This window comes from Diplotaxodon limnothrissa, linkage group LG13 (genome assembly GCF_057381915.1).
Source record: "Diplotaxodon limnothrissa isolate DT_005_m linkage group LG13, D_limnothrissa_male_GT1.1, whole genome shotgun sequence".
Lineage (NCBI taxonomy): Eukaryota > Metazoa > Chordata > Actinopteri > Cichliformes > Cichlidae > Diplotaxodon > Diplotaxodon limnothrissa.
Genome location: NC_140608.1, coordinates 24,393,092 through 24,419,816, shown reverse-complemented (window position 1 = coordinate 24,419,816; position 26,725 = coordinate 24,393,092). Strand labels below are relative to the sequence as shown.

At 42.2% G+C, this 26,725-nt stretch overlaps 3 protein-coding genes across 6 annotated transcripts in view; 1 reads left to right on the top strand and 2 right to left on the bottom strand.

The window, feature by feature from the left end:
* The window catches only part of ttc7a (tetratricopeptide repeat domain 7A), a 63,471-nt gene extending 51,914 nt beyond the window's left edge, over positions 1–11,557 (bottom strand). For 2 of the 3 annotated variants that reach the window (XM_085368922.1, XM_085368924.1), the window contains exons 1-7: positions 10,545–11,009; positions 6,650–6,813; positions 6,289–6,457; positions 2,423–2,553; positions 2,121–2,245; positions 1,256–1,334; positions 109–278 (exon numbers count right to left, since the gene is read on the bottom strand). In XM_085368922.1, the coding sequence (XP_085225048.1) occupies positions 109–278; positions 1,256–1,334; positions 2,121–2,245; positions 2,423–2,553; positions 6,289–6,457; positions 6,650–6,813; positions 10,545–10,674 (968 nt within the window). In that variant the 5' untranslated portion in view covers positions 10,675–11,009. Of the gene's footprint in view, positions 1–108; positions 279–1,255; positions 1,335–2,120; positions 2,246–2,422; positions 2,554–6,288; positions 6,458–6,649; positions 6,814–10,544; positions 11,010–11,500 lie in introns of those variants that run through there. The other variant, XM_085368925.1, reaches the window with a different exon arrangement.
* Positions 11,558–13,761: 2,204 nt separating this feature from the next.
* Positions 13,762–17,551, top strand: mcfd2 (multiple coagulation factor deficiency 2, ER cargo receptor complex subunit). Of its 2 annotated transcripts, none has more exons than XM_085369565.1 (4): positions 13,762–13,838; positions 14,369–14,539; positions 14,634–14,793; positions 15,673–17,551. In XM_085369565.1, exons 2-4 carry the CDS (start codon positions 14,370–14,372, stop codon positions 15,802–15,804), a joined length of 462 nt encoding a protein of 153 aa, XP_085225691.1. In that variant the 5' UTR covers positions 13,762–13,838; position 14,369; the 3' UTR covers positions 15,805–17,551. The 2 variants fall into 2 exon arrangements, with proteins under 2 accessions (XP_085225691.1, XP_085225690.1); XM_085369564.1 differs by having other exon boundaries at positions 14,366–14,539.
* A 1,870-nt stretch (positions 17,552–19,421) lies between these two features.
* On the bottom strand, positions 19,422–21,546 carry prop1 (PROP paired-like homeobox 1). The gene is made up of 3 exons (XM_085369655.1): positions 21,453–21,546; positions 20,275–20,504; positions 19,422–19,793 (listed from the first exon to the last, which is right to left on the bottom strand). Exons 1-3 carry the CDS (start codon positions 21,544–21,546, stop codon positions 19,422–19,424), a joined length of 696 nt encoding a protein of 231 aa, XP_085225781.1.
* Positions 21,547–26,725: the final 5,179 nt, after the last annotated feature.

Here is a 26,725-nt window from a genome sequence, read left to right as displayed (position 1 = left end):
CTTAGCATGACTCAAGTAATTGCATTTAGCACGATTAGACTAGAGCAGACTGAAACAGAAAACCAAAAATACTGAAATGAAAACAAAAAAAACAGAGAGTGTACAAACCATTCTGTGCTGTAGCGATGTGGTGGTTTAACAGTGGGGTAGATGGCGTCTTTGGAGGCGGCGGCTCCTTCTCTGTGAAGCCAGGCTGAGGGTGGGGGGCCCAGCGGGGGCCAGTAGCTGTCCTCGCTCACAGAGCTCAGCAACACTTTTGCTAGTTTTCTCGCTGCAGACTAGGATGGAGCCACATGCAGATGCTGTATTAGTGCAGATGTGGAATACTGATACTTTGAGTCCTGTATTTATGCTGTTTTTCAGCTTTCATGGTTTAACTTTGTATGATTCTCAGTTCTCAATCTTTATTCATCTCAAGCAGCCAGGATACGATAAATAAGTCTGTCTGAAACAAACTATTTTAACTCCCTTCCCCCGCCTGTTAAGTGCGCTTTCTCCTGATTGGCTGCCCCTCGCAAAGGCTTCTTAACCACAGTTTGTAACTGAATTGATTGTATTTTAGGAGCTCCGCTCTCACTGGCATCATACAGATTCAAGAACAGTCCTGAACTTTCAGTTTACAGGGATTACTCATATCTGACTATATGTGATCATGTTTAATATGATCATCCACTCACCGCTGTAACAGTTTATACACATGACAGAAAAATGCAGAATCTGTCCACTTGAAAATTTGAATGATAATAATAATAAGAATAGAAATAACTTTCTTTTTTCTTTTTTTTTTACTGATCGTTTTACAGAAAACATTCCCGTATAAAGATGTGTTTTCAGTGTTTTTCTCTAAAGCCAAAACACTGGACTTCATCAGATTTGGTGCAGAGTTGGAACAGTCCCAAAGAAAGAAAATATTACATTTGAATGTGGACAGGTCACTGGCTTTGGTGGAAGGCGCGTTCGCCTACAGTCTCTCTAGATTACAAATTGTGCTGAACCAATCACCTGCACATCATATGGCAGCAGGTCAGTTAGTACTTGTTCTTGTGTTATTATGTATGTGTATGTATAATATTACACATACAAACTGCATGAAAGCTGGTGAAAGCATACGACTGGTGTCGAGTAAATGGACTTGAAGTATGTCACAATGGTTAAGTATTAGAATACAGTGCAGTGTGTGGGTGTGTGTGTGTGTGTGTGTGTGTGTGTGTGTGCGTATGTGTGTGTGCATGCGTGTGTGTGAGAGGTGGCCCACCTTTCTGAAGTTCTGAGACCCTCGTGACTCCACCACCCTCAGCACTCTACGCAGCTGGTGAGCACCCTGTGCAAGATGACTAACACACACACACACACACACACACACACACACACACACACACACACACACACACACACACACAGTAAGCATATATCAGTGTGACATGTAGGTGTGAAAGTGTAACATTAAACAAAAATAAATGTGCAGAAGAAGAAGAAGTTAGGCGATCTAGTATCACAGTGTTACAGAGATAAAGTCCTGCAGGACGTTTGTTGCCATGTAATCAAAGCAAAGGTTTTTCTTTGACTGAGACAACACACTCGAACTCTTCTTTACTCACAGCGACCTCATTTATGGGCAGTGGATGAATGAGTAAGACATAATATTATACTTTTTACAGAGATGGTGTTCCTATGTGACCATTCAAACGCACCTTGCTTTTCTATGTCTAAGAGCAACACTGCCACCTATTGATCACGAGTAAAAATGCATCTGTGGTGCACTAAGGTCAAGTGGTGCTGGAAAGCTTAGGCTTGATTTCTTCTTCTCCTCTTCACTTTAACACAAGCTAAACGACAGAGCACACAGCTCTGCTCCGCAGAGCGAGTCTTGTGATCAAAGGAGGAATCAGCAATAAAACTCTGCAGTGCACAAAACAAGAATCCAATCTGCAGCTACACATGTAACAAATTCTATTTAATAATTATGTAAATATAATCAGAACAAAATTGAAATCATCTGACTTGTACTCTTATCAAAGACGTTGGAATTATACTGTCACATGTGAGCATGTGTAAAGATGTTTGCTGGTCTATTTTTTGCTTTTGAAAAATAATATGGTTGTTATGGTTGCTACCCTCACCCCCTATGCAGCAGACAAAGGTAAGCACTCTGTAATGCAGCCTGCAGGAAGTAGCCCAGTTCAATATCACTGGGTGAGTGAAGTAAAATGGTTTTGGCTGACTTGATGTGGGGTGTTGTTACAACCTGAAAACACAGAGATAAAACAGACAAGATTATTAACCCCCTATGAAATTTAAAGTTTCTGTCAAAAGATTATTACAACAACTCAGTAAACAGTAAAATGGAGTAAAATGCCAAACCAAACACAGCCATAACAGGGTCACACACGCTCATGCTCTCACACGGGCATAAAAAGCCCACCTTATCGAGCTCCTGCAGGTAGGACAGAGCTGCATCACAGGCCCTGAGGTAACAGGACAGGGACTCCTCCTCTCTCTCAGAAAGACGAACACGGGACACGGCAGACAGCGTCTGGTGATCCAGAGACAGACCTGAAACGCACGGAGAGAGACCGTGGCTTTTTTACGAGCACCTGCTCTCAGCGACTAACTAAGCAAACAAACTAACAAAAGCTACCATTAAAAATGTAACTGCTTTAGTTTTCAGCTGGTCAGGTTAAGCTGAAAATGTAATACAGGAGCTGTGGGTGACTGGAAGAGGTCAGTTTACCTGATAAAATCATTAGTATTACTAATAACAACATTTCAAACAGGGTTTTTCGAAATGTGGCAGCTAGGGGTAAATGTTGTGACGTATATGTGAAATACAGAGGCTGAGCCTCACAAAATAGACTGAAAGTGGCGATAATCAAACTTTACTGCTTCAACTGTTTGTCCATTCATCGTTACTCGGTCTGCACTTGCAATGCTCAGTTGCTCTGACAGACTTCACCGAGATAGATCTGAAAATACAAGTAAGTTTAGTCTGTTAAAATGAGACTCGGATGTGCGTTGGACAGCTCTGACAATATTTACTAGTCCCAGAGGATGAATCCTGATCTTAGATGATCCCATGACTTTTCCTCGAGCATCTCTCAAGGTTAGTATTTGTGATTTCAAGTGAAGTATCTCAGCAGTTCTTGGATGGAAAATTGGTACAAATGTTAGCGTCTCCTTCAGGATGAGCATCTAATAACTATGGTTATCCTGTCTGCATGGCCATTTTCAGTTATACAAACGAAGGCATCACCTTTAGGGCTTTGATTGTCTTCCTGTGGAGGGTTAGGGCTAGTTCCTTTCTGCATTTCTATGCTCATGAACATCCTTCCTGCCTACATTTTCCCCTAATCCCCCTTAGTCAGTTGTGGTAGATGGCTGGTTCACCCAGAGGTTTCTTCCTTTCTTCCATTTGGTTTTGTGGAGGGGCTTTCACCTTAAAATTTAAAGCTTTGTGCTGTATACATAAAAATTTAACTGAACACTGTCCTTTTGTTTTTGTTTGTTTGTTTTTTCTACTTATAATTGCATTTCTGATGCACAAGTACAGAAGCGGCCGTTAACAGGCTGGTGCTGTCCAGATGATGTCTGCTAGTGCACTTATTTGTACAAACAAGTGGGAGGGGGGGGGGGACTTCTCGAGACCGCAGGAGGCCTGTGACGGGCAGCAGTCTCAAGCCAGACGCCAAGCTAAATCAAATAAGGAGACGTCATCATCCAAGTATTCACATCTGACTTCATTTCCAAAGCAACCCTGGGAAAAGTGCAGGAAGGAGACAAGCAGCTCCCGGAGGATCTGATCTACGTTAAAAGTGTTTGCAAAGACAATCCTTCAGTGGGCTTCAAAGCAATCAAAAGAAATCTGACAGTTATTGCAACAAATTCTCTCCAGTTTGATGAGCGTGAGGTCACATCCGATCATCAGGAAACAGGGAGTGTAGCCGCGTAATGATGATGATTATGATGAGTGAAACAAGATTATCCAGGCCTCCAGTGTAATGTTCTGTGAATGTGATCTGTGACCTTTAATGATGCTGGTATTCAGTGAGTCACATTAGAGCAAAAAAAAACAAACAAAACACTTAAGGCTGTATCTGACTGGAAAGAGCATATTTTTAAAATGACTCCAAAATAAAAAGTGATGGAGGGGGAGGGGGGCGTTCATGTTTGGGCTTGAGACAGCTTGTGATTGTGACTAACTGTAAATCCTCCCTTCACGTATGACTCATGATTGTTGTGCTTTTAAAAGAAGCATCTGTAGAAAAACGTGTCAAGACAAAGACCAGAGGTGGGAAATCAGCTTCCAGACGAGCTTTACGTTGTTAGCTTATTCCCAATCTGCTCCCTCGAGGTGTCTGCGGGACAGAACAGCGATGCATAGAAAGAAAATGCACCGCTTCATCAGGATCTTTAAGGTTAAAACACAATAGTAGCTCCGTGCCCAATCAAGCTGATGTTTTCCAGTCGTGCAACGTTTGAATCCACAGTCTGGCCCGTTGCCTCCCTTCCATTTCCACTTCCAAACCCCATAAAAGGTCATTGTGATTTTAAGGCTGTAACAGCTCCTATCAGAGGGATTAGTTAAGGGATCATTAAGGAAATGTATGACGAGAGTAGTTCAACCTTGCTGCTGGTGTTTTTCAAGGAAACCTGCCAGTTCTTAGAGCTGCTTTTGCTTACTGAAGGTGCAGGCTGACAAGCAGGAGATGTGCTGTAAATGTAAACTGTGCAGCGGTGTAGCAGACATCCAGAAGCCATACTGAAACACTGTCAGCTGTGTTATGAAGTGCATTATATTTCATGTAGATAGGGTTAGAGTGAGACCACTGCACAGATGCGACATTGGTGGAACGTCCTGAAAACATTGAGATTGCAATATATAATGTATGCTTTCCACCTCGCAAGTATTCTTTAAAACCACCACGGGTGTGTCTCAGCACTCATACCTGGCAGTATTAACAAGCAGTCAAATTTCTCCTGCGTGACATTTTTATACTAACTGTGCCTCCAAGGATTTTAGAGGTTTATGGAGCTCACTGGGACAGGCTTCATTAATAAGGACATATCGTCACTCTTTCACACAAAGACTGTGGGCACAGCCAGGCTCCAGTGACACTTACAATCAGTTGGCATTAAAATCACACATTCAGGAGTGGAGAGAGGAGTTCCTGGAGTTAGTGGAGCGTTAAAGTGTAGAGTCTACTGTTTGTAAGAGGAAAAAGTTTTAATGGCTTCTGTCAGGTATATTTTTAAGTAATGATCCTGTTTCTAAATTAAAAGAAATGTTATTGCTGCTGAGTGCGAAAAAATCAATTAAGGTCTAAAGAGATTTTATTATTATTACGTGTCCTTGGTAGCTAGCGGTCTTCTGCTGTCGGTGCGCTGCTGCCACCAGCTGTCAGTCAGTGACATAGTGTAGAACCAGTAGCACGGCTGCAGTTAGCGGTACACGCTGATCGGCCACAAGTCAAAATCACAGGAAGGTGAGGTGAATCACATGCACTCGCTGTCGCCTTACAGTGAAATGCATTGGGAAACCTTGTGTCCTTGGGTTCATATGCATCGTTACTTAGACACATACCTAAATGCTTTTGAGGGGCATCTGCAGAATGAAGTGGAACACACCTGAGCTACCTGCCCTGTAACCCCCCTCATCCCAAAGGAGCTACTGCCAACGTCCTTTAAAATTAAATAAAAATGATCAGGAAAACCTCAAGTCCTGGTCCAAACTAAGCTAGTTTCTCCCCCATGACATTTCCCACGAGCCCTCCTGCTTCCTGCTGTCCCCTCGTTGTCCTCTGGTGCTGGTGAGTGTGCCGTGTTGTCAGTGATTTTGCTTTTTCATCGACCTTTCAGCCTTGCAGCTTAAAAACAGCCACTACCGTGTGAGTACGAAGATTAAAGCTCACTCCTCTTAACTTAAATGCATTCAAGACACTGTAGGATTTTCTTTCTCTTTGGTGTACCTGCAAAAAAGTGGATGTGCAAATCTCTTTCTTAATGCTGCCCATTGCAACGACTGTCGATCATGGCAGCTTAAAGAAACAAAGTCACGCAGTAGACAGCCATACAGGACAGGAAGTGCAGAAAGATTATGTAACCAACTATATTCAGTTAAAACTGAGCAGAGAGCATGCGCAGAAAACTACACACTCCCTACTGCACATGCAACAGATTGGATTCTCTGCAGTGTTTATCTTTGTTTTCTCTTCAAAATTAGTTTTTCTTTTCTTTGCTATCAAGAACCAACCAATTAAACTCTTAGAAATAGGAAAGAAAAACATTTTTTACCTTTAATCACGAACGCCTCAGCCAGCAGGCGGAGGTGGTAGGTCGGCTGGTCATCCTGCGTCAGCTCCTCCAGCCCCACCCTGGCACACATTCCCTGGGCGTCCCGGTAGCGTCCCTGCACGTAGTGCACTTTGGCCATCAGCAGCAGAGCCTCGTTCAAGTACCGGGGCTGCAGGACAGCAATATAAAGAAATGCTGAATAGGAAGAAGCCACGGAAAAGGATGGAATTTATAGAAGCTGTCGGTGCTCTGTGAAACAATGGCTTTAGGGCTTTGTTTGATTAAATGAAGGAAGTCGTTTTTTAAAAAGCAGAGCAAAGTCTAAAACTCAGATGTCAGAAGTAAGTTAGATGAGACTAACTGTTAGACGGCCTCGGCTAAGGATGGTATTGAGGAGTCTTTTGGCCTTGCACAGTTTGGGCTGGGTTTTGTCCACCAAAGGTTTGGACCTGCGTAGCAGATCCATGTTTTCCAGCACGCACTCCTCCAGCAGCGCCTCTGCCATCAGCAGCGTCCCGTAATCATCTAAAGGAGGGGGCGGCATCAAAAAGGTTCACAGTGAGCGGAGTATGCTGAAGGTCTGAGCTAAAGGTCACAGGTCATTTGTTTCTGTAGCCAAAGCAAACCTCCCTCAGTCCATTCAAAACAGCAATTCCCAGGGAGAGCAGTTTAAACATGCCTGAGTCCTTAAGTCTGTTTAGAAACTACAGTTTCCATTTCTCCTAATATTTTTCCTAAAGAACTTTAATCTCGGTATCAGCAGATAAACACTCCCATCCACCTACAGCGATTTAAAGTTTACATGTGTAGTAAAACAACCCGCTTCAGATGGAGCCTTGCACTCAGTTACAGTCCAGTAGTAAACCTTAGTGTCTGTGTACACACACTCGATTAAAGCTTTCCTGTTTGGCTTTTTCACCGTGCGTATGTGTGTTTACCACTGCCAGCTCTGTGCGCAGTGTTTATGCCCTGATATACTTGACATATTTGCAAGTTTGGTTTATCAGCACAGTCAAGGCTGAAAATATCTGCGAGGGGAAGGTGGGGGCTAAACACCAGGACGTGTCTCAGCCCGTGGCCACATTAGGAGCAATGTAATAACTGCACCGTCAAGTTGGAGCCTAGACTTTGGCAAGAATCGGTGTTGTAAGGTCTGAGATAAAAAAACAAAAACATTCTGGTTTCACTTCAAGACTTATCAAGTAGAAAGATCAAATTTACTCTGTAGTTTGCTCACACTCAGTTCTCTTGAATATCATCATTGCTCTGATTATCTGATTTTCTCTATTTTCATTTTAGGAGCAGCCTTATCATTTCCTACTAATCACCTCCCCTTTAGTCAACAATTTCCTTGGATTTCAATAAACATTTGAACCTCCTGTGAATAGGATTAAAGCGTTTCTTGCTATTACTGATGAGCTTTACTTTGTTTGAAGCGTGAGTAATAATGCTGGTTTCAATATTTTCATAGTAGCACATGGATCTCTTTATGAAAGAGGTCACTCATAGTGATAAACACAAAGAAAGTTTGCTTTTTTAGTTCTAATTCCCGGATGTTTTCAACCCATTGCTTGTTCTTTTATGAAAAACTCACAGCATTGATTTGGTCTCTTCTGTTCCTACTTTGTCCCTGTCAGACATCTCCCTCTGGGAGCCAGCATTCTTTCTTGTTTTTATTTTATTTATTTATTTATTTTTGCTAAAAAAAAATTTAAAAAAAAGGAAAAAAGAAGCTCATTCAAGATTGTTTGAAACACTGAAGTTACTAAATTACTTTTTTCATTGTGTTTTAGTGGAGGTAGTTGCAAATTATCAAACACTACTGGTTAGCTAAAGGTTAGCCCTATAGCTAGATATGCTAATATATGAAGATTATAAACTCAGGGTTTGCAGGGAGATAAAGTACAGCAACTAGCTATCCAGTTAGTTAATGTTAACATTAAGTGGAGGTAGTTGCAAATTTTCAAACACTACTGGTTAGCTGATGGTTAGCCCTGTAACCAGATATGCTAATAATATGCTAAGAGTGATTTAAGGCAGATAAAGTATAGCAACTAGCTAGCTAGTCAGTTAAAGTAGTAGAGCATTTGGTTGCTTAGTAGCCAAATAACCCCTTTAGAAGTCAGTGCAGACCAAAATGGAGTAACAGATAGCACGCACTGCACTAACATTAAGGTGGACAGAAACACCACTCTAAATGTTTGCTAAGATGTTAGCTGTGCAGGCGTGCCTTCCACTCTGGTATGTCTGAAAGCCACCTGTTTTGTAAAATAACTTGTGTTCCTCTAAGCTAAACCTCTGTGGGTAAACAGCTTTCTAATTTGACCTGAGTACACACTTTCCAGCTTAGTTTATAACATCCAACATCCCTTTCCTCATTACACCCAGAATTTTTAAACCAAAACTGTAATGGTGAAAATGCTAATATTGAGGATTCAAAATGAGACTTCAGAAGCCTCACGTCCATGATTTTCTAACACTGGAAAATAACTCAAAATGTTAGAAATATTCCAGTGTTAGAAAATCAGCACTGCTCAGTGTTAGCCATTGTTAATCTTCAAAACTGACTAGGTTACTTTTAAACATATAACACTGTCAAAAGTGTTAATTTAACACTCAACAGTGTTGTATTTAACACTCAGAGGTGTGGACCCATTTAGACACTCTCTAGTGTTAATTTAACACTGGAGATTTTGCTGTGAATTAACGAAACCAGACACTGTGTTACTATGAGGTCTGTTTTAGTAGCTGAAGAACACAATTTTTTTTGATTAAGGAAGAAATTGACATTTTTAAATTGAGATTGAAACATTAGATTAGTTAGAAGCAACATTTCAATGCTCTAATATGAAATAATTTCAGATGTACACAGATGAATATAATGCTACACTACAACTTTCTGGTAAAATGGAGACACCTTGTGGTGAAAGCTTTTATTACATTTATAAAGGGTTTTTACAAAAAGTAGCTTTAAGGATACGTGCGATACCTGTGGGGAATAAAATGAATGGTCACATAATGTTTTTTAAATTCACAAATAAAAATGAATAAATAAATACATTTACTACACAGTAGAATATACTGTACTTCCCGTATTTTACTAAAAGCTCCAAATCTTCGTCTGCCTTACACACCTTATCCAAGTAGCTATCCTAAAAGATCTGCTGTTTTTAAGTAGCGCATTACCCCCATCTGTCCTTTCTGTTTGAGTGAGATAAAATCAGACTGTTACATCTTCCTCACAACATCACCTACAGCAAACTCCCCAAAGAAAAACATTTGAAACTTGAAAGCAGAGTACACCACCTATTACTGCTTTTTTACAGTTTTACAGTTGGTTGGAAGTTTAACAGCTTATTGCTTTACTTGAAACAAAGTTCCTCTATCTCTAATCTAAAAAGAAAAACCGTTCCACACACAGTTCCTGACAGATCAGCTACAGTGTGAGTCATGCATGCTCACAGAAATACCACATTAATTTAACACATGAGCGCGTGTGCGAGCAAGGAGAAACTGCTGGTCTGCACTATCAGCCAGGACCTCAGCCCATATTTACTCTGCTAAGGTGAGGGTTGGAGGCAGGTGCATTAGTGAGCTACCAAATGAATGCTTTATGAGGCACAGAAACAATATGCGTGTTTGCATTTCTTTGAGCACGTGTACAGTGTCAAGTGATTTCAAGGGCAGAGGCAGGCAGCTAATAACCTGTTGGAAAAATCTTGTTTTGCATGCAGGCAATACTGCTCATCTTGCACGCAGAAGGCCACTCAGTTCCTTTAATTATTTATATACCCTTTCAGTGTGTCTACTGTAAACTTTCATTGAGGCCATCCTACTGCCCTGTGTGACCCTCTCTGCACATCACATTTATTGCTGTAATATCAACGCTTGAATAGATTTGCTTAGAAAAACTTCAACAAGCAGAAGCCAGTGTTGAGAGATCAAGGTCCAACCTGTGCGCAAAAAACACTGCAAAAACTGTCCATGCTTGATCAACACTCAGTGAGTGTTTTGTGCAAATCATTAGAACTAAAGCTCGTGGATATTGCTATAAATCCTCAGTACTTTTAATTGTTTAAGAGAATTTCTTACCGCTTCTCCCCTGGAAGCAGCTTCCCGAAACTTAAAAAACTTTTTCTTTTTTTCCTTTTTTTTTACAGTGTACAGATCAATGAACAGTTAAAAAACAGCCAGGAAGTGACAACAGCCACCTGAACTTTAAAAAAAAACCCAGGTGCATACCACCATCAACTCACCGTCTTCGTGGATCCGCGCAGCCTGCATCTGCTCAACTATCGCCGGCATCTTGTCCCACTGGCACTCGGCCCGGTAGCGCTCCAGCTCCGCTTCCAGCCGGGCCTGAGTGAAAGAAATCCGGGATGCCATCGCCGCTCTGTCCCGATGGTGACTGTACTCCCCGGACACGATGGGAGTAACTGCAGACTAGGACCAGGAGAAATAAATGTGTAATCACAGAGTGCGGAGGGAGACTGGTGGAGGGTGGGGTGTGGGTTATTACGGGCACAGAAAGTCAACAGCAGCAAAGTCCAGAGAAATACATGCAGGCGTTAACATGGGTTTAATTGCTGTTACATTACACATCTGTAGGAAGCCCCAAGAACCCGCACACTCTGTTTGTGCAGGAACTATTGCTCGTGTTTATTATAACATTCACATTCCTGCTTTTCTGTCTAAAGCTTTTCCCCCTTCAACTTCAAATGAGTGTGGCATATGGAGAGGACTTGATCTGTAGCTGTTTGAAGGGAAGGAAGTCCTCTTAAAACCCATGCCCCTAATCTCTTGCCGTCAACACTTTAACTGGATCAGGTAGAGCTTAAGAAACAGCAATGCAAAGAATGCTGCAGCAAAGTGGGCAACCCAGCCGAGGCAGGATATACAGTACAGACACATATTGTGGGTTGTTTTTTTTAAAATAAATGAGTGAAAAACAAAATCTGTTGTAAATCTTTGGTTCACTGACGCTGGATCAGTACATCTGACAGCTATTGCGCTGTGAGGTGTAATTGCGCTTTATCAAGCTCAAGCTCAGGAATGTGATGTAAAATATAATTCAACTAAATGGGGGACGCTGGGGGGAATCACACAGTGAGCATTTACCCATGAAACCACAGCACAGGGTGCACATACAGAGGAAACGAGGGTCACTGACTACTCAGGATCTATCAGCTACTTTATGACATTAAAATAAAACCTCAAGCCTCCTGAACAGAGACTTAGCTGCTTCATTTTCTCTCTGGAAAGTTGACATTTGCTTGACATAAACGACGCTCGTCCCTCTTGTCGTGTCCACCACCCTGTGCCGTGCGGTGCTGACAGACCTCACAGCTGAGCGGCCACGCCCCCTGCTGACGTAGAGAACGTCTCAACTCAAAGTGACCCGATAAGATAGGTCCGCCACCAGGGGCGTGGCTTCGTTTGAGCATACAAAAAGGGGGCTCTTTAAGTGGAGGTGTGTATGTGTGTGTTCATGGATATTTAGAACTTTATGGTAGCAATACTTTTACATATGTAAATATCTGGGACATATCATTGGATTCTCCAGGCCTCTCTGAACCCCGGTGGGAATTTTCGCCAACCCCAAATTCTAGAGTGGCTCCGTGGTTTGGTGGGTCACACAATTTGATGTGAAGTTTGCTGGTTCTATTCAAGGAAGAGACAGACAAAGAAAAGCCCAACATCAGAGGGTCACAAGCTAGTGTATACTCCTTCAGCTGGTGTTGTGCCAAAAAAGAGAGTGTGTTTTTTATGGGTAACGTATTTTATTATGTTGGTAAAAAAGACTGTAGTCAACAGGATTTATGGAGGGGTTATATATGGAGAGGAAAGAAATGACATGTTTTGCTGGTATCTTTATGATCCAGCCTTATTGTAATTACATTATATTCAATCTAGTGCTTTTTGGCCACTTAAAATATCTCTTGAGAGCTATTACATTATATTTGTTGCAATTTCTGCTGCCCTCTTGGCCATATTCCTCTTTAGAAAATACATTTTTAATGTTGATGTGTCTTTTTAGCTGGATAAAGCAATAGTATATAAAACTCACTTTGCCAAAAACTGATTGCTGCTTTTACCTTCTGGTAGGAAAAGTTGCTTGTGGTTTAAAATGACTTTATATGATTCTTGACATAACCCTATTTGACAGGTTATCGGTCATTTATAAGAGTTTAAATACTGGAAATCACTTTTTTCTTGGCACAACACCAGTCCTTAGCTGGCAAAGGTTGTGTCAGGAAGTGAAACAATGTGGATCTTTTTCCCGTGGTGACCCCTGCATGCTCATAGCACAACAGGAGAGGAATTGACGCTGTGCTGCTATTGGCTGAGATCACAAATGCTGTGTGGGATGGGAATAATTAGGTTGGCCTCAAAAGATTCACTGGTTCCATAAACTTGTCATTAAGCATATTCATATTTGAGATGTGAAAAACACCCAACATTAGAGAAAATATGCCTGCCTCTGTGACAGGAAATCTTTACTGAGATTTTTCTTTTAAATCCATCTATCGTTTAATGTTTTATTAGGGAAGACAACACTGACACATACAGTCTTGTGGGGGGGGGGGGGAGTACATTCTTACTGATTCTGAGGAACTAAAGAGATTCAAGACTAAACTGGAGATGTTTGGCCAAAAGCAAACACAGGATAAGAGCACAAACACCTCATAGTGTCATGCACAGTGGTGACGGTTTGGATCAAAGTCCAGATTGAAACTTAATTGAAAGGCTGTGCTGGGACCTTGGGAGAGCTGTGCATAAACGAATGCAACCAAAGACCAATGAACCAAATTCTTGATGCATGTTCAATCATCCAGGTAAATCCCAAAAGGTTGGAACTGACCTCACAGCTCTTCGTTCATTCAGTGGTCTGGTTTTAGTCATTGTGCAAATATAAGATTGGGGAAACCTGCAGTCAGCTGAGACTGAAGAAGTCACTTGGATGAGTGACGAAACGTTTCTCCCACTGAAAACGCTACGTCCAGATGAACAGAATCAACTTTTTGGGGCCAAAATTCCTCCACGATGACGAGAGAGGCTTGTAAAGTCATACAAAAACTAAAAGTTTACAAAAAACCTTCAAGTTATTACCGCTAAAGGTGATTCAACAGCATGTCTGTCGCATGAATTCGTAAATTCTGTCAAATGATCAAAACGCTAGTTCGTGAAAACGGAAAGCACTAGAAATATATAAAATTATTCTATACGGAATATTCTACAAGGTTTAGTTTGAGCTTATTAATGTATAGCAATTGTACACGAATCTTACTGTAACCCACAACAAAATGATAAAACTAATTTTAGCTTTAGACAGAGAAAGACGAAGAATTCAGAATAACGTGGAGGGAATCATCTTGCCCCAGTTGAGCGCTCTCGGATAGCTGCAGCCAATCACAATGAGCTGTCGTGTCAAAGTGAAGCTACGGAAAGCCGCTCAGTCCGAGAAAGCTCGGATTGATCATTAAAGCAGCAAACTACGCACAACTGCACAACTGTTCGCGGATACAGGTGAAGATAGAAATTATTTAAACGTAAGTACATATACATCTTTTTTATTTCTTTACCAGTTACACCAAGTCATGACCCATGAAATTATGTTATTTCAGCGTAGCCCTGAGATGCAGCTTGTTGCTGTATTTATCTTATAATGGCTCTCAAGCTAACGGTCATACATCCCTCTTTTAATGTGGCTGTTTAACTGAGTTAGCATAGCAGTGTAATCTCACAGTTTACTGCAGAAACATCCCTATTAGTGCGGTCCATGCACTGTGTGTGTCTGTGGTGTTTTTTGTTAAAATGGGCCATAAACACATGGTGCTTATTTGTAGCACCTTGCTGTTGTCTTATAGAGCCAGATATCAAACTTATAAAACAGGTGTGAATGTAGTTTGATCAGGAGAAACATGTTAATCGGTAAGAAGGACATTCAAATGTGTTGCTGGATGTAAGTGAGGTGCTAAACTGAGGACATTTGAGTAGTAAGAAGGTGATGTCCAACATAGATATTCAGGAGCTGTGTTCCTGAACTTGCTGACTCTCAGTCTTTGCCTTTCCGCAGCAGAATGAGGAGCAGCAGGTGTAGTGTGCAGTGGGGGGGTATGCTCCTCTTTTTGTCCTGCTGTTTTCTGTGCGCTCACGCTCAGATGAACCCAGACCACCACCATCAGCAGCAGATCGTAGAAAGTGCAGCCAGCCAACATCGCCTGGATAGAAACATGGTTCAAGACAAAGAGTGAGTGGCATGGCCGTGCACGACTCAGGACGAGGTGAACTTTGGGTTCTGTCTAATCAGTAGCTGTGTTTGTTTGTTGTTCCTCTGGTGGCAGCCACATCATGGAGCATTTAGAGGGCGTCATAGACAAACCAGAGAAAGACATGACGCCCCAGGAGCTCCAGCTGCACTATTTCAAAATGCACGATTACGATGGGAACAACCTGCTGGACGGGCTGGAGCTTGCAACAGCAATCTCACATGTACACAGAGAGGTGAGAATTCATGTGTGAGCACGTTTTTTTTGTCATAGTTGGCATTAAAAGGATACATAACGGTTACTTTCCCACTTTCTCATACCCTTCTTATTGTGGGATGGGACTGAGACATTTAAATGCTTTGTGTTTCAGAAAGTTGGGACAGGGGCATGTTTACCTATCTTTTAGCAGCACTCTGTAAATGTTAGCTTTGCTCTAGTGTTTTTTTTCTTTTATATAGAATATCAGCATGTCTGCAGTTCAGGGTCTCTTCTCATCATAATATTTTTAAAATTTGTTTCATAACGCACCAGATGTTTCAGTGGGTGACAGGTCAGTACTGCAGGCGGTCTTTAAGCTCCAGGACTTCTTTATATGGGAGTCATGCTGTTGGAATATTTGCACAGTGTGTTAGGAATTGTCTTGCACAAATAAGGTATTCTCACCAAAGGCACAACTTGCCACCAAGTTGCAATACACACAAAGGTCACAGCTAATCAGTACAGATTTTTGGCCTTGTCCCTTGTGCACCGAGACTTCTCTGAATCTTTTATTGACACTGTCTCCCATTAAGCCCGTTACTAGCTTTAATTAGCTGGTAGGTTTTGAGCCTCATCTTTGTTATCCCGCTAACTTTTTAAATGTTCAGGAAGGTGTCAGGAAGTGTGTGTGGGACAAAATCGGTGACAATGCGGATCCATCACCCCTTAGGAAACAAAGAATTCATGCAACGTGACACCAAAGCGATTAAAAAACAGTTTTGTTAGCTGACACGTTTTCTGCTCCTTTATTTCTGTGGCTGTGATTAAAAATATTGTTGTGACACATTTTTCGCCTCACGATTCCTGCGCACAGAAAGGTCCAATCGTTTTCGCTGCTCTGCTCGTCTCTGTTTAGGAGAGAGGAGAGAGCAGCCAGCCAATGAAAGAGGAGGAACTCATTGCTCTCATCGATGACGTTCTGAAGGACGATGACAAAAACAATGACGGCTACATAGATTACGCAGAGTTCGCCAAATCGCTGGAGTAGAGCGTCTTTCTGTTGCTTCCCGTCCACGACGACAGCGAGGAATCAGCAGAGAGGCTGGAGGGTGAGCGTACCTGCAGCCAAAACTGAGAAGCCGCACAACTTTTTAGAGGACCGTCTTTGATTTCTTTCTTACAGATTATCGGTCAGGAGTATCGATCGTTCGTGAAACTTCTGACGGATGATTTTTCCAAGCTGAATCAGCAGTAATCTGATAAATGACAAAAAGGGTGGAACACAGGATGCCCTTTGTTTCAGTCTGGTGGAGTCTTCCACTTCATTAGGACCTTTTTTGTGTGTGTGTGTGTGTGTAGATGCCATTTCAAAGGGCCAGTTCACCTAAATTGGTATTTTTCTAGTTAATCCTTAGCAGTATACTTTCAGATCTGAATCCCCTGTTTTTTGGAGCTGCATATGTGCAGGTGGGGAGTTTTAAGGCGGCCTCATTCACACACAAGCCCTGAACGACTGGAGGAGCAGTACTCCGAGTGTGTGGATTAAAAAAACAAAGGAACAGGAAGTGATTAAGGTACAACAAGCAGGTGGTTAACTGAGGCCTGGTTAACCGCCTGTAACTTCCGGTTTCCACAGTGAAGCTTGGACTTCACTATATTCTAAATACTGTATTCTAAGCAAAGCTGCCTTTGATTTTGGGTGAACTGATCCTTGACATGTACAAAAGCTTGGGTAGAGTGTTTTCTTTTAGTGGTGCTACACTTTGATTCTCTCTGGCAGCACAACAGTCTGTAAATAGAGTGTCCTCACATTAAAGGGGACCTGTTCTACTCATTTCCAGTTCTATATTTTTATTCTGGGACTTTCGAGAGTAGCTTTGTGTTATTCAGAGTTCAGAATATGCCTTATTGATCTTTGATTGGCCACTGCACAACCACATTAAGGATATCTGTTCTCATCGACATCATACTGAAAATAAAAAAAGGTAAGTGGAGCGTTTAGATCAATCTGAAACCTGAGCTTTACTTTAATATACAGCCAAGAACATCCAACACTGTAAAAGTGTATTTATATGACATGATGGGTCCCCTTTATGTGAAGTAGTTCTGCTTCAGACGGACACACTCATTTACAAGCACACTCATGCTGAACACAGCGGGCCAAATGGTTCCTCCTGTCAATCTGTTTAATTTGCTGTTTGTGTGAGGATGGTTCCCATGACAACAGAAAGTGACCTTGACTTGATCACAGTCCGTATGTTTGATGTGAAGCCCGAGGCTGCAGGTTACAGTAGCAGAAATACTGTCTGTGTTTCAGTTGTGACACCTTCCCGATTAAAACGACAAAAAAAATGAGCCGGCGTGATAATCGCAGAGTCAGCAGGAGCTCGACGCACACCTGTCCTCGCAGAGTGAATGTAAAGCAGCGGCGTGTTGCAGATTCTTCATCACTGGATAAGCTAGACTAAACGCACACTGCCGTTAGTTTTTAAAGCGGACTCTGTTTTACGGGCCTTCAGGAAAGGACTTGAACACAACACATTTGCTTCAGACTTTAGCTGCCTTTAAAACAGACGTGAGTATAATATGTCAGGTTAGGTCTGTTCAATTCATCTGTGATTTCTTCTGAAGTAGTTTTATTTTTTTGCCACACGTTGATGACTTCTCTATATTTTTGCCATCTAGTATTAACTCTTCGGTCAACTCAGGTTTTTCTGAGTGCAAATATTTAAAAAGCATAACAGATGCGACTGTGTTGTCTCTGTAATGTGAAATATTAAAAGAAGACTGTATTCTGCACACCTTTTTCATGTAGTGCTGTCTGTGTTATTTGTTGTTGGTCACGTTTGGAAAAAGAAGATACGATAGAAGGATCGCCCTCTGCTGACCACTAGAAAGAATGCAGCTTGAAAGTGTTGTGCATTGGCTTCAATTATCAGATCCAGAAGGTATGTCCACAGTTTCTATGTAGGACATAATTATAATTATATCAGGACATAAAACTGTTTATATAGACATACTGCGGGAACTCCACCTCCTTTAAGGGGACAACAAGTACGTCTTCATATCCTAAATAAATATTACATTTCATGTCAAAGCTGCAGGGGCAGCGAGGCTATTAAGGATTTGTGCGTGCGTGTCTGTGTGTGTGTACACACACACATGTTTAGACATCTTTGTGAGGACAGAAAATTGGCATGCTACTATACTTGTTGGGACCAACAGTCACTTATGGGGACAAAGTGCCCATCCACATGAGTTTGAAAACATTTTTTAGGCTCAAAATGTGGTTTTAGTGTTAAAGTTAGGTTATGGTTAGGTTTAGGCTGAGGGTTAGGGTTAGGCATTCATTTTTGATGGTTGGGGTAAGCGGCTGGGGCAGGGGTGGGCAACTCCAGGCCTCGAGGGCCGGTGTCCTGCAGGTTTTAGATCTCACCCTGGGTCAGCACACCTGAAACACATGACTAGTTTGTGACCAGGCCTCTGGAGAACTACAAGACATATTATGGGGGTAATTTAGCCATTTGAATCAGCTGTGTTGGATCAAGGACACATCTAAAACCTGCAGGACACCGGCCCTCGAGGCCTGAAGTTGCCCACCCCTGGGCTAGGGAAAGCATTATGCCAATGAGATATTCTCACAGGGGTCTCAAACTCCAGTCCTCGAGGGCCGGTGTCCTGCAACTTTTCCATGTGTCCCTGTTGCAACACCTGAATAAAATTAGTAAGTCATTAGCAAGAGTATAGAACTTGACTGCATGCTGAAGTGGCAACCACTAACTCTACTTAAGTAAAATGAGGTAAATGTAAGTGTTTGGAAAAATGTACTTCTAAAAGTACTTTTATTGCACCATGTTCATTCACTCATGAGCTGCTGTAACATGAATCAAATGGCTGAACTGGCACCTAAGCATGCAGGCAAGTTCTATAGTGTCTTGCTAATGAATTGTATTCATGTGTGTTGCAACAGGGACACATGGAAAAACAGAATGCAGTGATTTGCAAATCTCATGAACCATCATTGTTGCATTCACCATAGTTTTAAACTCCATCCATCCTCTTCCACTTATCCCAGCTGTCACAGGGAGAGAAGCAGGACAAATCGCCAGTCTATCACAAGGCTAACACAGAAACAGACAACCATTTACACCTATGGGTAATTTAGAATCACCTAACCCCACTAACTGTGTGTATTTAAACTGTGGGAAGAAGCCAGATTACCTGAATTTGTCAAATTCAAACAGGGATTTGAAAATCATTGCATTCTGTTTCTATTTACATTTCATTTAACATCCCAACTTTAGATTGTAGTAATGTTACCTGTAGGTGTATTAGGGAACTATGAAAGCCATGACATGAAGCTGAAAGGTTTATAAAATTAAAAACAAATTCTAGTGTGTGCTCCTTGAGCTAACCTTTTTTTGCAAAGTAAAAAAAAAAGTATCCTTAATGTTCAAAGAACCTTTTATTGCATTTCTATAAATCCAGTAGACATCAGTCGTTTCCAGCCAAGGGACTGGGGAAGCTCGGGTGTGGCTAAGAAGATACATTTTATTTTACAGACTAGCTGGAAAATTCAGCAGTGAGAGAGCAAACAGGATGTGTGTAACTGTGAAGATGAAAAAGAGGCTTCTTAGTATTCTGTGTGGAAACATCTGGTGCTTCTTAGCTCCAGTGAGAGGTGGGATCCAGAGGAGGCATGGAGGTGAGCGAGAACATGGGCGAGGTGAGGTTGCTCCTCAGCGAGCCGTACCAGTCATCATGCTGCCGCTGGGAGGTTGGCTGAGTGGAAGCGCCGGGACATGGGCACTGGCTACCTGGCCCCGGGTGGCGGGTGTATGCCCCTGAGGGCAACATGGAAGAGAGGCGAGGGATGTGGGGCAGGGGCTGGGGGTAGTACTGCCGAGACATGCCGGACGGCTGGATGTGCACGCCTCCCAGAAGCGCCCTGTGGCCTGGCATCACTCCCACTGGGAGAACCTTCTGCGAGGCCCTCTCCTGCTTACGCTGTTTGGCTCTCCTGTTCTGAAACCACACCTGCTGAGACAAGGATGGGTTAGTCGAGGCTTTTACATACAAAGCATGGTGGGTTCAGCAACAAATAGGGCCACCACTGAATTAGACTGAACCAAATCAGGATCATTGATCAGACTGTTGCACGCAGCATTCCTGCAACACAACTTTGGGACAAAAATCTGAAGCATTCATCCAACAATGATACGCCACAGAGGTCAGGGTCCCTTATATTTGTAACTGTCCCAGGTCCTCCCAAAGCAAAAGGTATCAGTGATTTGTTACTGATTTAGTGAGATACAGAATGAACAAAAAGAGCTGAACTAGAGGTGGGTTGCAAAGTGGCTTGCAGATGTAGACCAGCTCTTTTGTTGAACTGTTTTATTAGCAGTTTTGAGCATTTGTGCCTAAAACACCCCGCCCTGTTTCTTTTTTTTGGAGTTGCACACCCCAACTCCTAAAAAGCCACAGTTGTCAGAGAGCTCTAACATGAAGACCATCCCACCTGTATGCGAGCCTCATTGAGTTTAGTGATTCGAGCCAGCTCCTCTCTGTAGTAGATGTCAGGATACTGATTTTGTCCAAACGCCACTTCCAGCTGCTCCAGCTGTTTGTGGCTGAAGGTGGTGCGGTGGCGTCTTCTGGCTGGGGAGGGGTATGCTCTGCTCCGTCTATTGAATCCTACAGCCACAGAGGTCTCGCACAATGTCCCCTTCCTCACCGACTCTCCTATATCTGTTTTCAGGGGCGAGAAAAGAAAAGGGGAAGGGGTTGTGTGGATCCTTTCTTTTTGTTTTTTTGTTTTTTAGGGAAAAATTTCCCAGGTCTTATTTCTTCACTTCCTCAACATGACACAAGAAATGCGGCCTTAACTGAAAAAGCAGCAATTCACCAATGACTGTCTCAAAAAAAGGAGGGATTACCCGACTTTCTGGTTCCCACTGGCATCAGGCAACCTGAGAGCCAGAGAGCTTTAGCTGGCAAACACAAGCTCGTGAGAAACAGACACCAGAAACTGGAGGATTTGTCCAAGATTATTACCACAATCACCAGCAAAGGGACTCATCTCCTTAAAATGAGTCGACTTGGTCTGCTGGTATCAGATGACATTATAAAACAGCTGGATGTCGAATGGCAGAGGCAATTATTATGATTACATGAGCAAACTTGGTAACTTGCGGGGGGGGATTGTGTCAGGAAGGGCAACCAGCGGGGGGAAAAAATCTGCCAAATCAAACATGCGGAGCTGCCCCGCTGTGAAAATCAGAGAAGCTGAAGTAGGGAGGTTTTATATAACAGTTTATTTTTCTAAAGCTTTAAACTTTTATATCGTGTGTTCATCACTTTCCAACACTACTATACTCTGTTTATTAAAGAGTACGAGAACAACAAAGCATCGCAGCTGATTAAATAATCTATCAATGGTAAACATAGAAAATACTGCCTTAAAAGCTAAGAAGGTAATCCAAAGGTTGCAAAGTAAACCAAATCAGCAGGATGACAGTATAATAAAGGGAATTAACATAACACCACTTCTTTACATAAAGTGGTTTTGCTAACTCTTTATAACAAAGCTGACAATATACAATGTGCGACTCGTGTGTCAATAAAATTAGAACTAATTTAATGTAGATGCTGTGGAAGAACACAAGAACGGGGTCATTAGGATGTTGTTTGACTCACCTGCACTGGAGCTGACTGTAGTCATGTCGGAGTAAAGATCCGTGCTGTCCTGGTGGATCCTCACACTCTCTCCCGCTACCTTCACCTGGGCCATCACTTCACTTCTGATCCCCCCTCACACAGACGCAGCTAAACTTAAAGTCACATGTCCCACCCATCTGTTTTACCTTCACCTGTGTTGGTGGGCCGGTTGAGTGAAAGGCACCGTATGTTTCTGCTGGTCCAGCACAGAAACCAACGGTTGTGTTCTAGTAGCTTCATGCTCATCTACAGTTTTGCAGTGCACCATTGCAAAGACTTGAATATATGCAAAGAAAGTTGAATGTAAAGAATGCACATTTCAGTAGAAAGCGGCAAGAAATGTATCATATGTAGAGAGGATATAAAATAAAAACTTGAATATATGGATAAAATTGTCAACATATGCAAAAGAACATGAATATATGGGATGAAAGTTGAGTATTTAGAATAACAACTTGACTACATGACAAGACATTAAGTCTTTAGCAAAAAAGTTGAACATATAAAATTAAAAACCTTTAATATACAGAATGAAAGTTTAATATTTGGAATGAAATATCAATATATACAAAAAACCCTGTATATATACAAAAATTACAAAAATTTTCAGTTTTCTTCCCATAGAAAATATGTGAAAGATGAATATATACATCCAAATCTGGGAAGTAATGTAAAATCCAAACTTCAAATATGTTGAATGAAAGATGAACATGTGGAATAAAAACTTGAATATATGCAAAAAAAATCTAATAAAAGCTGAAAATATAGAAAAGTGTATATGTAAAAAAAAATGTTAAAGCTATATGAAATAAATATACTGAGTGAAAGTTGAACATGTGGAATAAAAACTTGAACATGTGGGCTAAAGAGGATATTCTTTGCTCTATGTGACCACCAGGTGGCACTGTTCTGTCAGGTTGAGGCAAAGATTGAACATGAATTATAAACATTTTTTCATATGGATTTATGTGGTGCCTGTAGGGGGGTGGGGGACTGGGGATCCTCCATAAACCCAACCCCTCCGTGGTCACCTCCAGCCTTCGGTTCACTGTCTCCCGACTGAAAGAGCACCCCGTCAGCTGGATTAACTCAGCTGAACTCCAGCGTAACCTCCCGGGACCCTCAGCTGCTCTCAGAAATTCCCATGATGCTAAACTGAGTCCAGGCCCAGTGTAGAGGAATGGCCCTGATACCAGGAAGAGACCCACTAATGTCCCACTCAGCACTGAGTCATGACAGGGCAGCAAGAAGACAGCTCACATAGTTGGAGAGCAGCAGCTGGCTTTTTATCAGCGCGAGACGGCCATTCATCACGCGCTATATTTGTTGAACAATGCTATTTGTTTGTACATGTGCTCCGTATATACATATCCACTGTTAAGTAGCTTATGCAAGAGGCCCTATTAGACTACACGTTTACATTAGGAGTACATTCTAAGCAGGCCCTCTCCTTGTGTAATATTATAAGATGCCATTTGGCCTGAGCCATACGTGCAATTCCCAAGAACCAATAAATCAAAAGTTCAAATGCTGGACTCTACACGTGTGTGATCCAGCAGATCGTAGTCCTGCCTGGGACCAGGATCCCTGCCAGGAAAGTCTAACAGACAACGTAGAGTGATTGAATGGCTCACTGTATAAGCAAGGCCTGCATGATCGTCTGAACCAACTTTTCCTTGAGAAAGTCCCTCGCCTTGTTCTGGGTTCTCAGCGTATTAACATATAATTTGATTCCTTGTGACATGCCGTCTGCCAGGGCCAAATCCTGTGTGTCCAGGAAGAGCTTCCATCCTGCCTGCATTATGTGTGTGTGTGTATTTGTGCATGCACATGTGCCAAGCCTCTTCAGAGCTCATGTTTCCTGTTCCAGACAACCCAGCCACAAACCCCTCCAGAAACCCCCCCGAGCCTGTCTGTGTGTTTTACTTGCAGTTGCACTTCCTTTTATCTTCTTAATAAATATAATTCCTTGAAATGTGGAAAACGTTCTTAAAATCCATCTTCTTCTTCTCTTTTTTTGTTTAAAGACAATGGAGAAAAATAAACTCCTGGGAGGTTTAATGCACAGAGCATCCATATCACAAACTCCAAGCCATATTTCAGAGAAAGGGGGAAGTTATCATACGTCGTCTTCTTCGTCCCAGATGCGGAGCTTCGCAAACTTCATTTAAGCCACTAAAAATAACTTTTAACCAGAAGTGGAACCAAAGGCTGGATGTGGAAATAAGCCAGCTTCTGCTGACAGGTTCCACATATCCAGTTAAAGCTGTTAATTTTGTGCTCACGGCTTGTTTATCCTGAGGCCAAAAATGTGAAACAGCTAACGCAGGTTTTACGTGAACAATGATAACACCGACCACTTACATGAACACAAGCACTGCTTTAAAGAATCAGATGATGACACTAAAGTTCCTTCAGAAGAACTGCCTGTGAAAAAATGTATTTCTTGTGCAGCTTTGTGCTGATCTTCCACTAACTGTTTTATTAAATAGCTTACCTTGCTTTAATGTAACATTGGCTGATTGTTAATTTCATTTGTGGTAACCTGGGGTTTAATGAACAAGCTCCAGACACAACATATTCTCTCTGTGTACAGTTCACTTGGATATTTTGTTGTTGTCTAATATTGACTGTCATCCTCTGGGATCTGTTACTTTATGTTTAGTGTTAAACAGCTAGTGAGTTTATCCGGGCACTCTGCAGGCAGCAGCTGAAATAACTGTAAGTGATACTTACATAGCACTTTTCTACTCTGAGCACTCCAAGGGTGTCAAGGTTTCCTTTCTAATTCAATCTGGTATTTCTGTTTTGTCGTCTGAAAAACAGGCTTAGAAAACCCAACAAAAACTGAAACGGCAATTCTTTGGAGTCTGTTTTAGCAAAGCAGAATACTGAATGAGTGGACTTTGGCTCTGACTGAGAAACACGTCAGAGACACAACGTCACTCAGCATAACGGCTTCAGTCACTCGCTGCTTTACTGGCCATTTTCCTATGAGTGCAAAATTTACCACACAAATGACATTTTGTGTTTGGAAATCTGGCAATTGAGACCATAACACTATTTGCAAAATATTTACTGAGATCATACATCAAGTAATAACTACGGCACAGATTTATAGAAAAGTCGCCCCCTGCTGACCATTAAAAGAATGCAGGTTTAAGGCCCGTCTAGCCTGGCTTTACTTTTCAGGTCCGTCCTTTATATACAGTCTCAAACTGTGATGGTGGGCTAAAAATTCTTTTTTAAAAAGCTTCATTATTCTTGAGCTTAAGTTCAAACCCAAACTGCAGATATCCTGAAAAGTCCACAAAAGCAGTGGATTGGAATAATAGGCGAGGATGATTCACTAGAAGGTGACAGTCTTGACAAATTGCAGATGATGTGTAACTGGGAGCATGTGTGTGAAATGGCTTGTGAACACTTTGGAGGCCTGTGCGTAGCGTTTTATCTGCAAACATGTCGCTTTTTGTTTGCGCACGTTAACGTGATTCATGCCTTTTTCATGTCACAGCAAATGCAATATTGAACACCGCTGTCCCTGCTGGCCTGTTACAACACGGGCTTAACGCAGCACAAACCAATAGCAAGCAAAGAATAAACTTCATCCCCTTTTCTGTTCCCGTAAGTTTATCTTTCCATCTTTCTATTATTGGGCTGCAGCTTGTGCCAGACGACTTGGAATCTGTTGGGAGTATCTCTCATCTGTGTGTTGTTGTGCATCGTGTGAAAGTGGGGAACAGGAGGTGAGATGCAGGGATTCCTAGTAGGAAAAAACAATAAATATACAACAACTTGTTTGAGCTTGTGTCAAAACGGAGGTCGTGGGAGGTCATCAAGCCGATCAACGCAGAACTTATTGTGAAAAATATGGCGCTATAGTTGAAGGAGAGTACACACGTGCCTACACAATCTGATACTTTCCAAACATGTCCGCACTTACACACCACATATGTGTGCATGTGTCCTGCGTGGTAAGAAAATAACATGCAAGTTATATTATACCGGGTGCTCAGTTTCAAACATTACACATGCATGCACACACGTGCCCCCAGTGCATACAGGTCTCTGTGCGGCTGTGCTCGTGTCCAGCATGGACAGCACAGAGGAAATTCTTCCCTCCCAATTTCCCGGGACTGAACTGGGAGTGACCTGGTTGGCAGACGCACAGCCCCGATGGAAGGAATGTAACTCAACCCCCCCACCCCATCTCGCTCTCAGCCCCTCAACCCCCTCATCCATCCAGAGCAGTGTGGGCCCAGCTGTGTGAGGACAGACAGAGAAACATACAGTACTGTAGGGTGAGAAGAACAGCTTTTATACCCCCAACTAGTTGAGAAACACTCCCTCGTTTTCCCCCCCATGTGAAACAACCACAGACCCGCAGTCATGTAAACAAAATACAAACAAAAATAACAAAATGAAGCTAACAAAGACAAATAAAGAAATAAACAATCAATAATCGAGTGTGTAGTCTGTCGCAAAGAGGGTCAGGCACCGAGAACCGTCCTGTGACTGCTGTGGTTGGTAGCAGATAACCATTGTAGTTTGCATTGAAGATTGTAACATGTCTGCAAATATTTGCTAACCAGCAATAGTGTCACGAGTAGTGACATCACAGAAACAGAGAATGTTCACATTTACAGCTGAAACCAACACGTTTCAAAAGACGGAAAAGTTTTTACTCAACATTTTCCGTCTCCAGTTTGGATCGCACTTTTCTCAGTTTCATTACCACGAGTAGTTGCCAAATGTTTGCAGACCAGTCTGCAACTATATTCACTTATTCCATGCAAACTACAGGCAACTGCAGCAATCTGCTAACGACAAAGCAACTGCAAGGACGATTTCAGTGAAACACTGTATAGCTTTTTGCAACCTCCAGCAACCGCTAACCAGTGGTTGTCAGCAGTGTTGCCAACTTAGCGACTTTGAGTTTTCAGACCCCCTTAGCGACTGTTTTTCTAAAAAGCGACTAGCGACAAATCTGGTGACTTTTTCTGGTGTTAATGGAAGTTTATGATGACTTTTTGACGTGAAAGCACGGATCGCTCTTACACTCAACAAGCAGCGGGTGCTGCCATGGGCACCTCGCCCATGTCAAAGCGCTCACAGGTGGCAGATAGTCCTCACACAGCGGTCGCCCCCAGCCATGGCAAGCAGCTGCTGTCAGAGCAGATGTTCACACCTATGCGTCCAAACTACTTTCTCGCTTTTAACAATAATTGCTTAAAGAATTTAATATGTACACT

Bases quoted from the DNA above. Each gene is read 5' to 3' on its own strand.
- prop1 (XM_085369655.1), bottom strand. From the start codon at position 21,546: ATGGCCCAGGTGAAGGTAGCGGGAGAGAGTGTGAGGATCCACCAGGAC. The intron at 20,505-21,452 runs GTGAGTCAAACA...CCCTGAAAACAG, and splicing joins TACAGTCAGCTCCAGTGCAG to ATATAGGAGAGTCGGTGAGG. The intron at 19,794-20,274 runs GTGGGATGGTCT...TTGTCTCAGCAG, and splicing joins TCAATGAGGCTCGCATACAG to GTGTGGTTTCAGAACAGGAG.
- mcfd2 (XM_085369565.1), top strand. From the start codon at position 14,370: ATGAGGAGCAGCAGGTGTAGTGTGCAGTGGGGGGGTATGCTCCTCTTT. The intron at 14,540-14,633 runs GTGAGTGGCATG...CTCTGGTGGCAG, and splicing joins AACATGGTTCAAGACAAAGA to CCACATCATGGAGCATTTAG. The intron at 14,794-15,672 runs GTGAGAATTCAT...GTCTCTGTTTAG, and splicing joins TCTCACATGTACACAGAGAG to GAGAGAGGAGAGAGCAGCCA.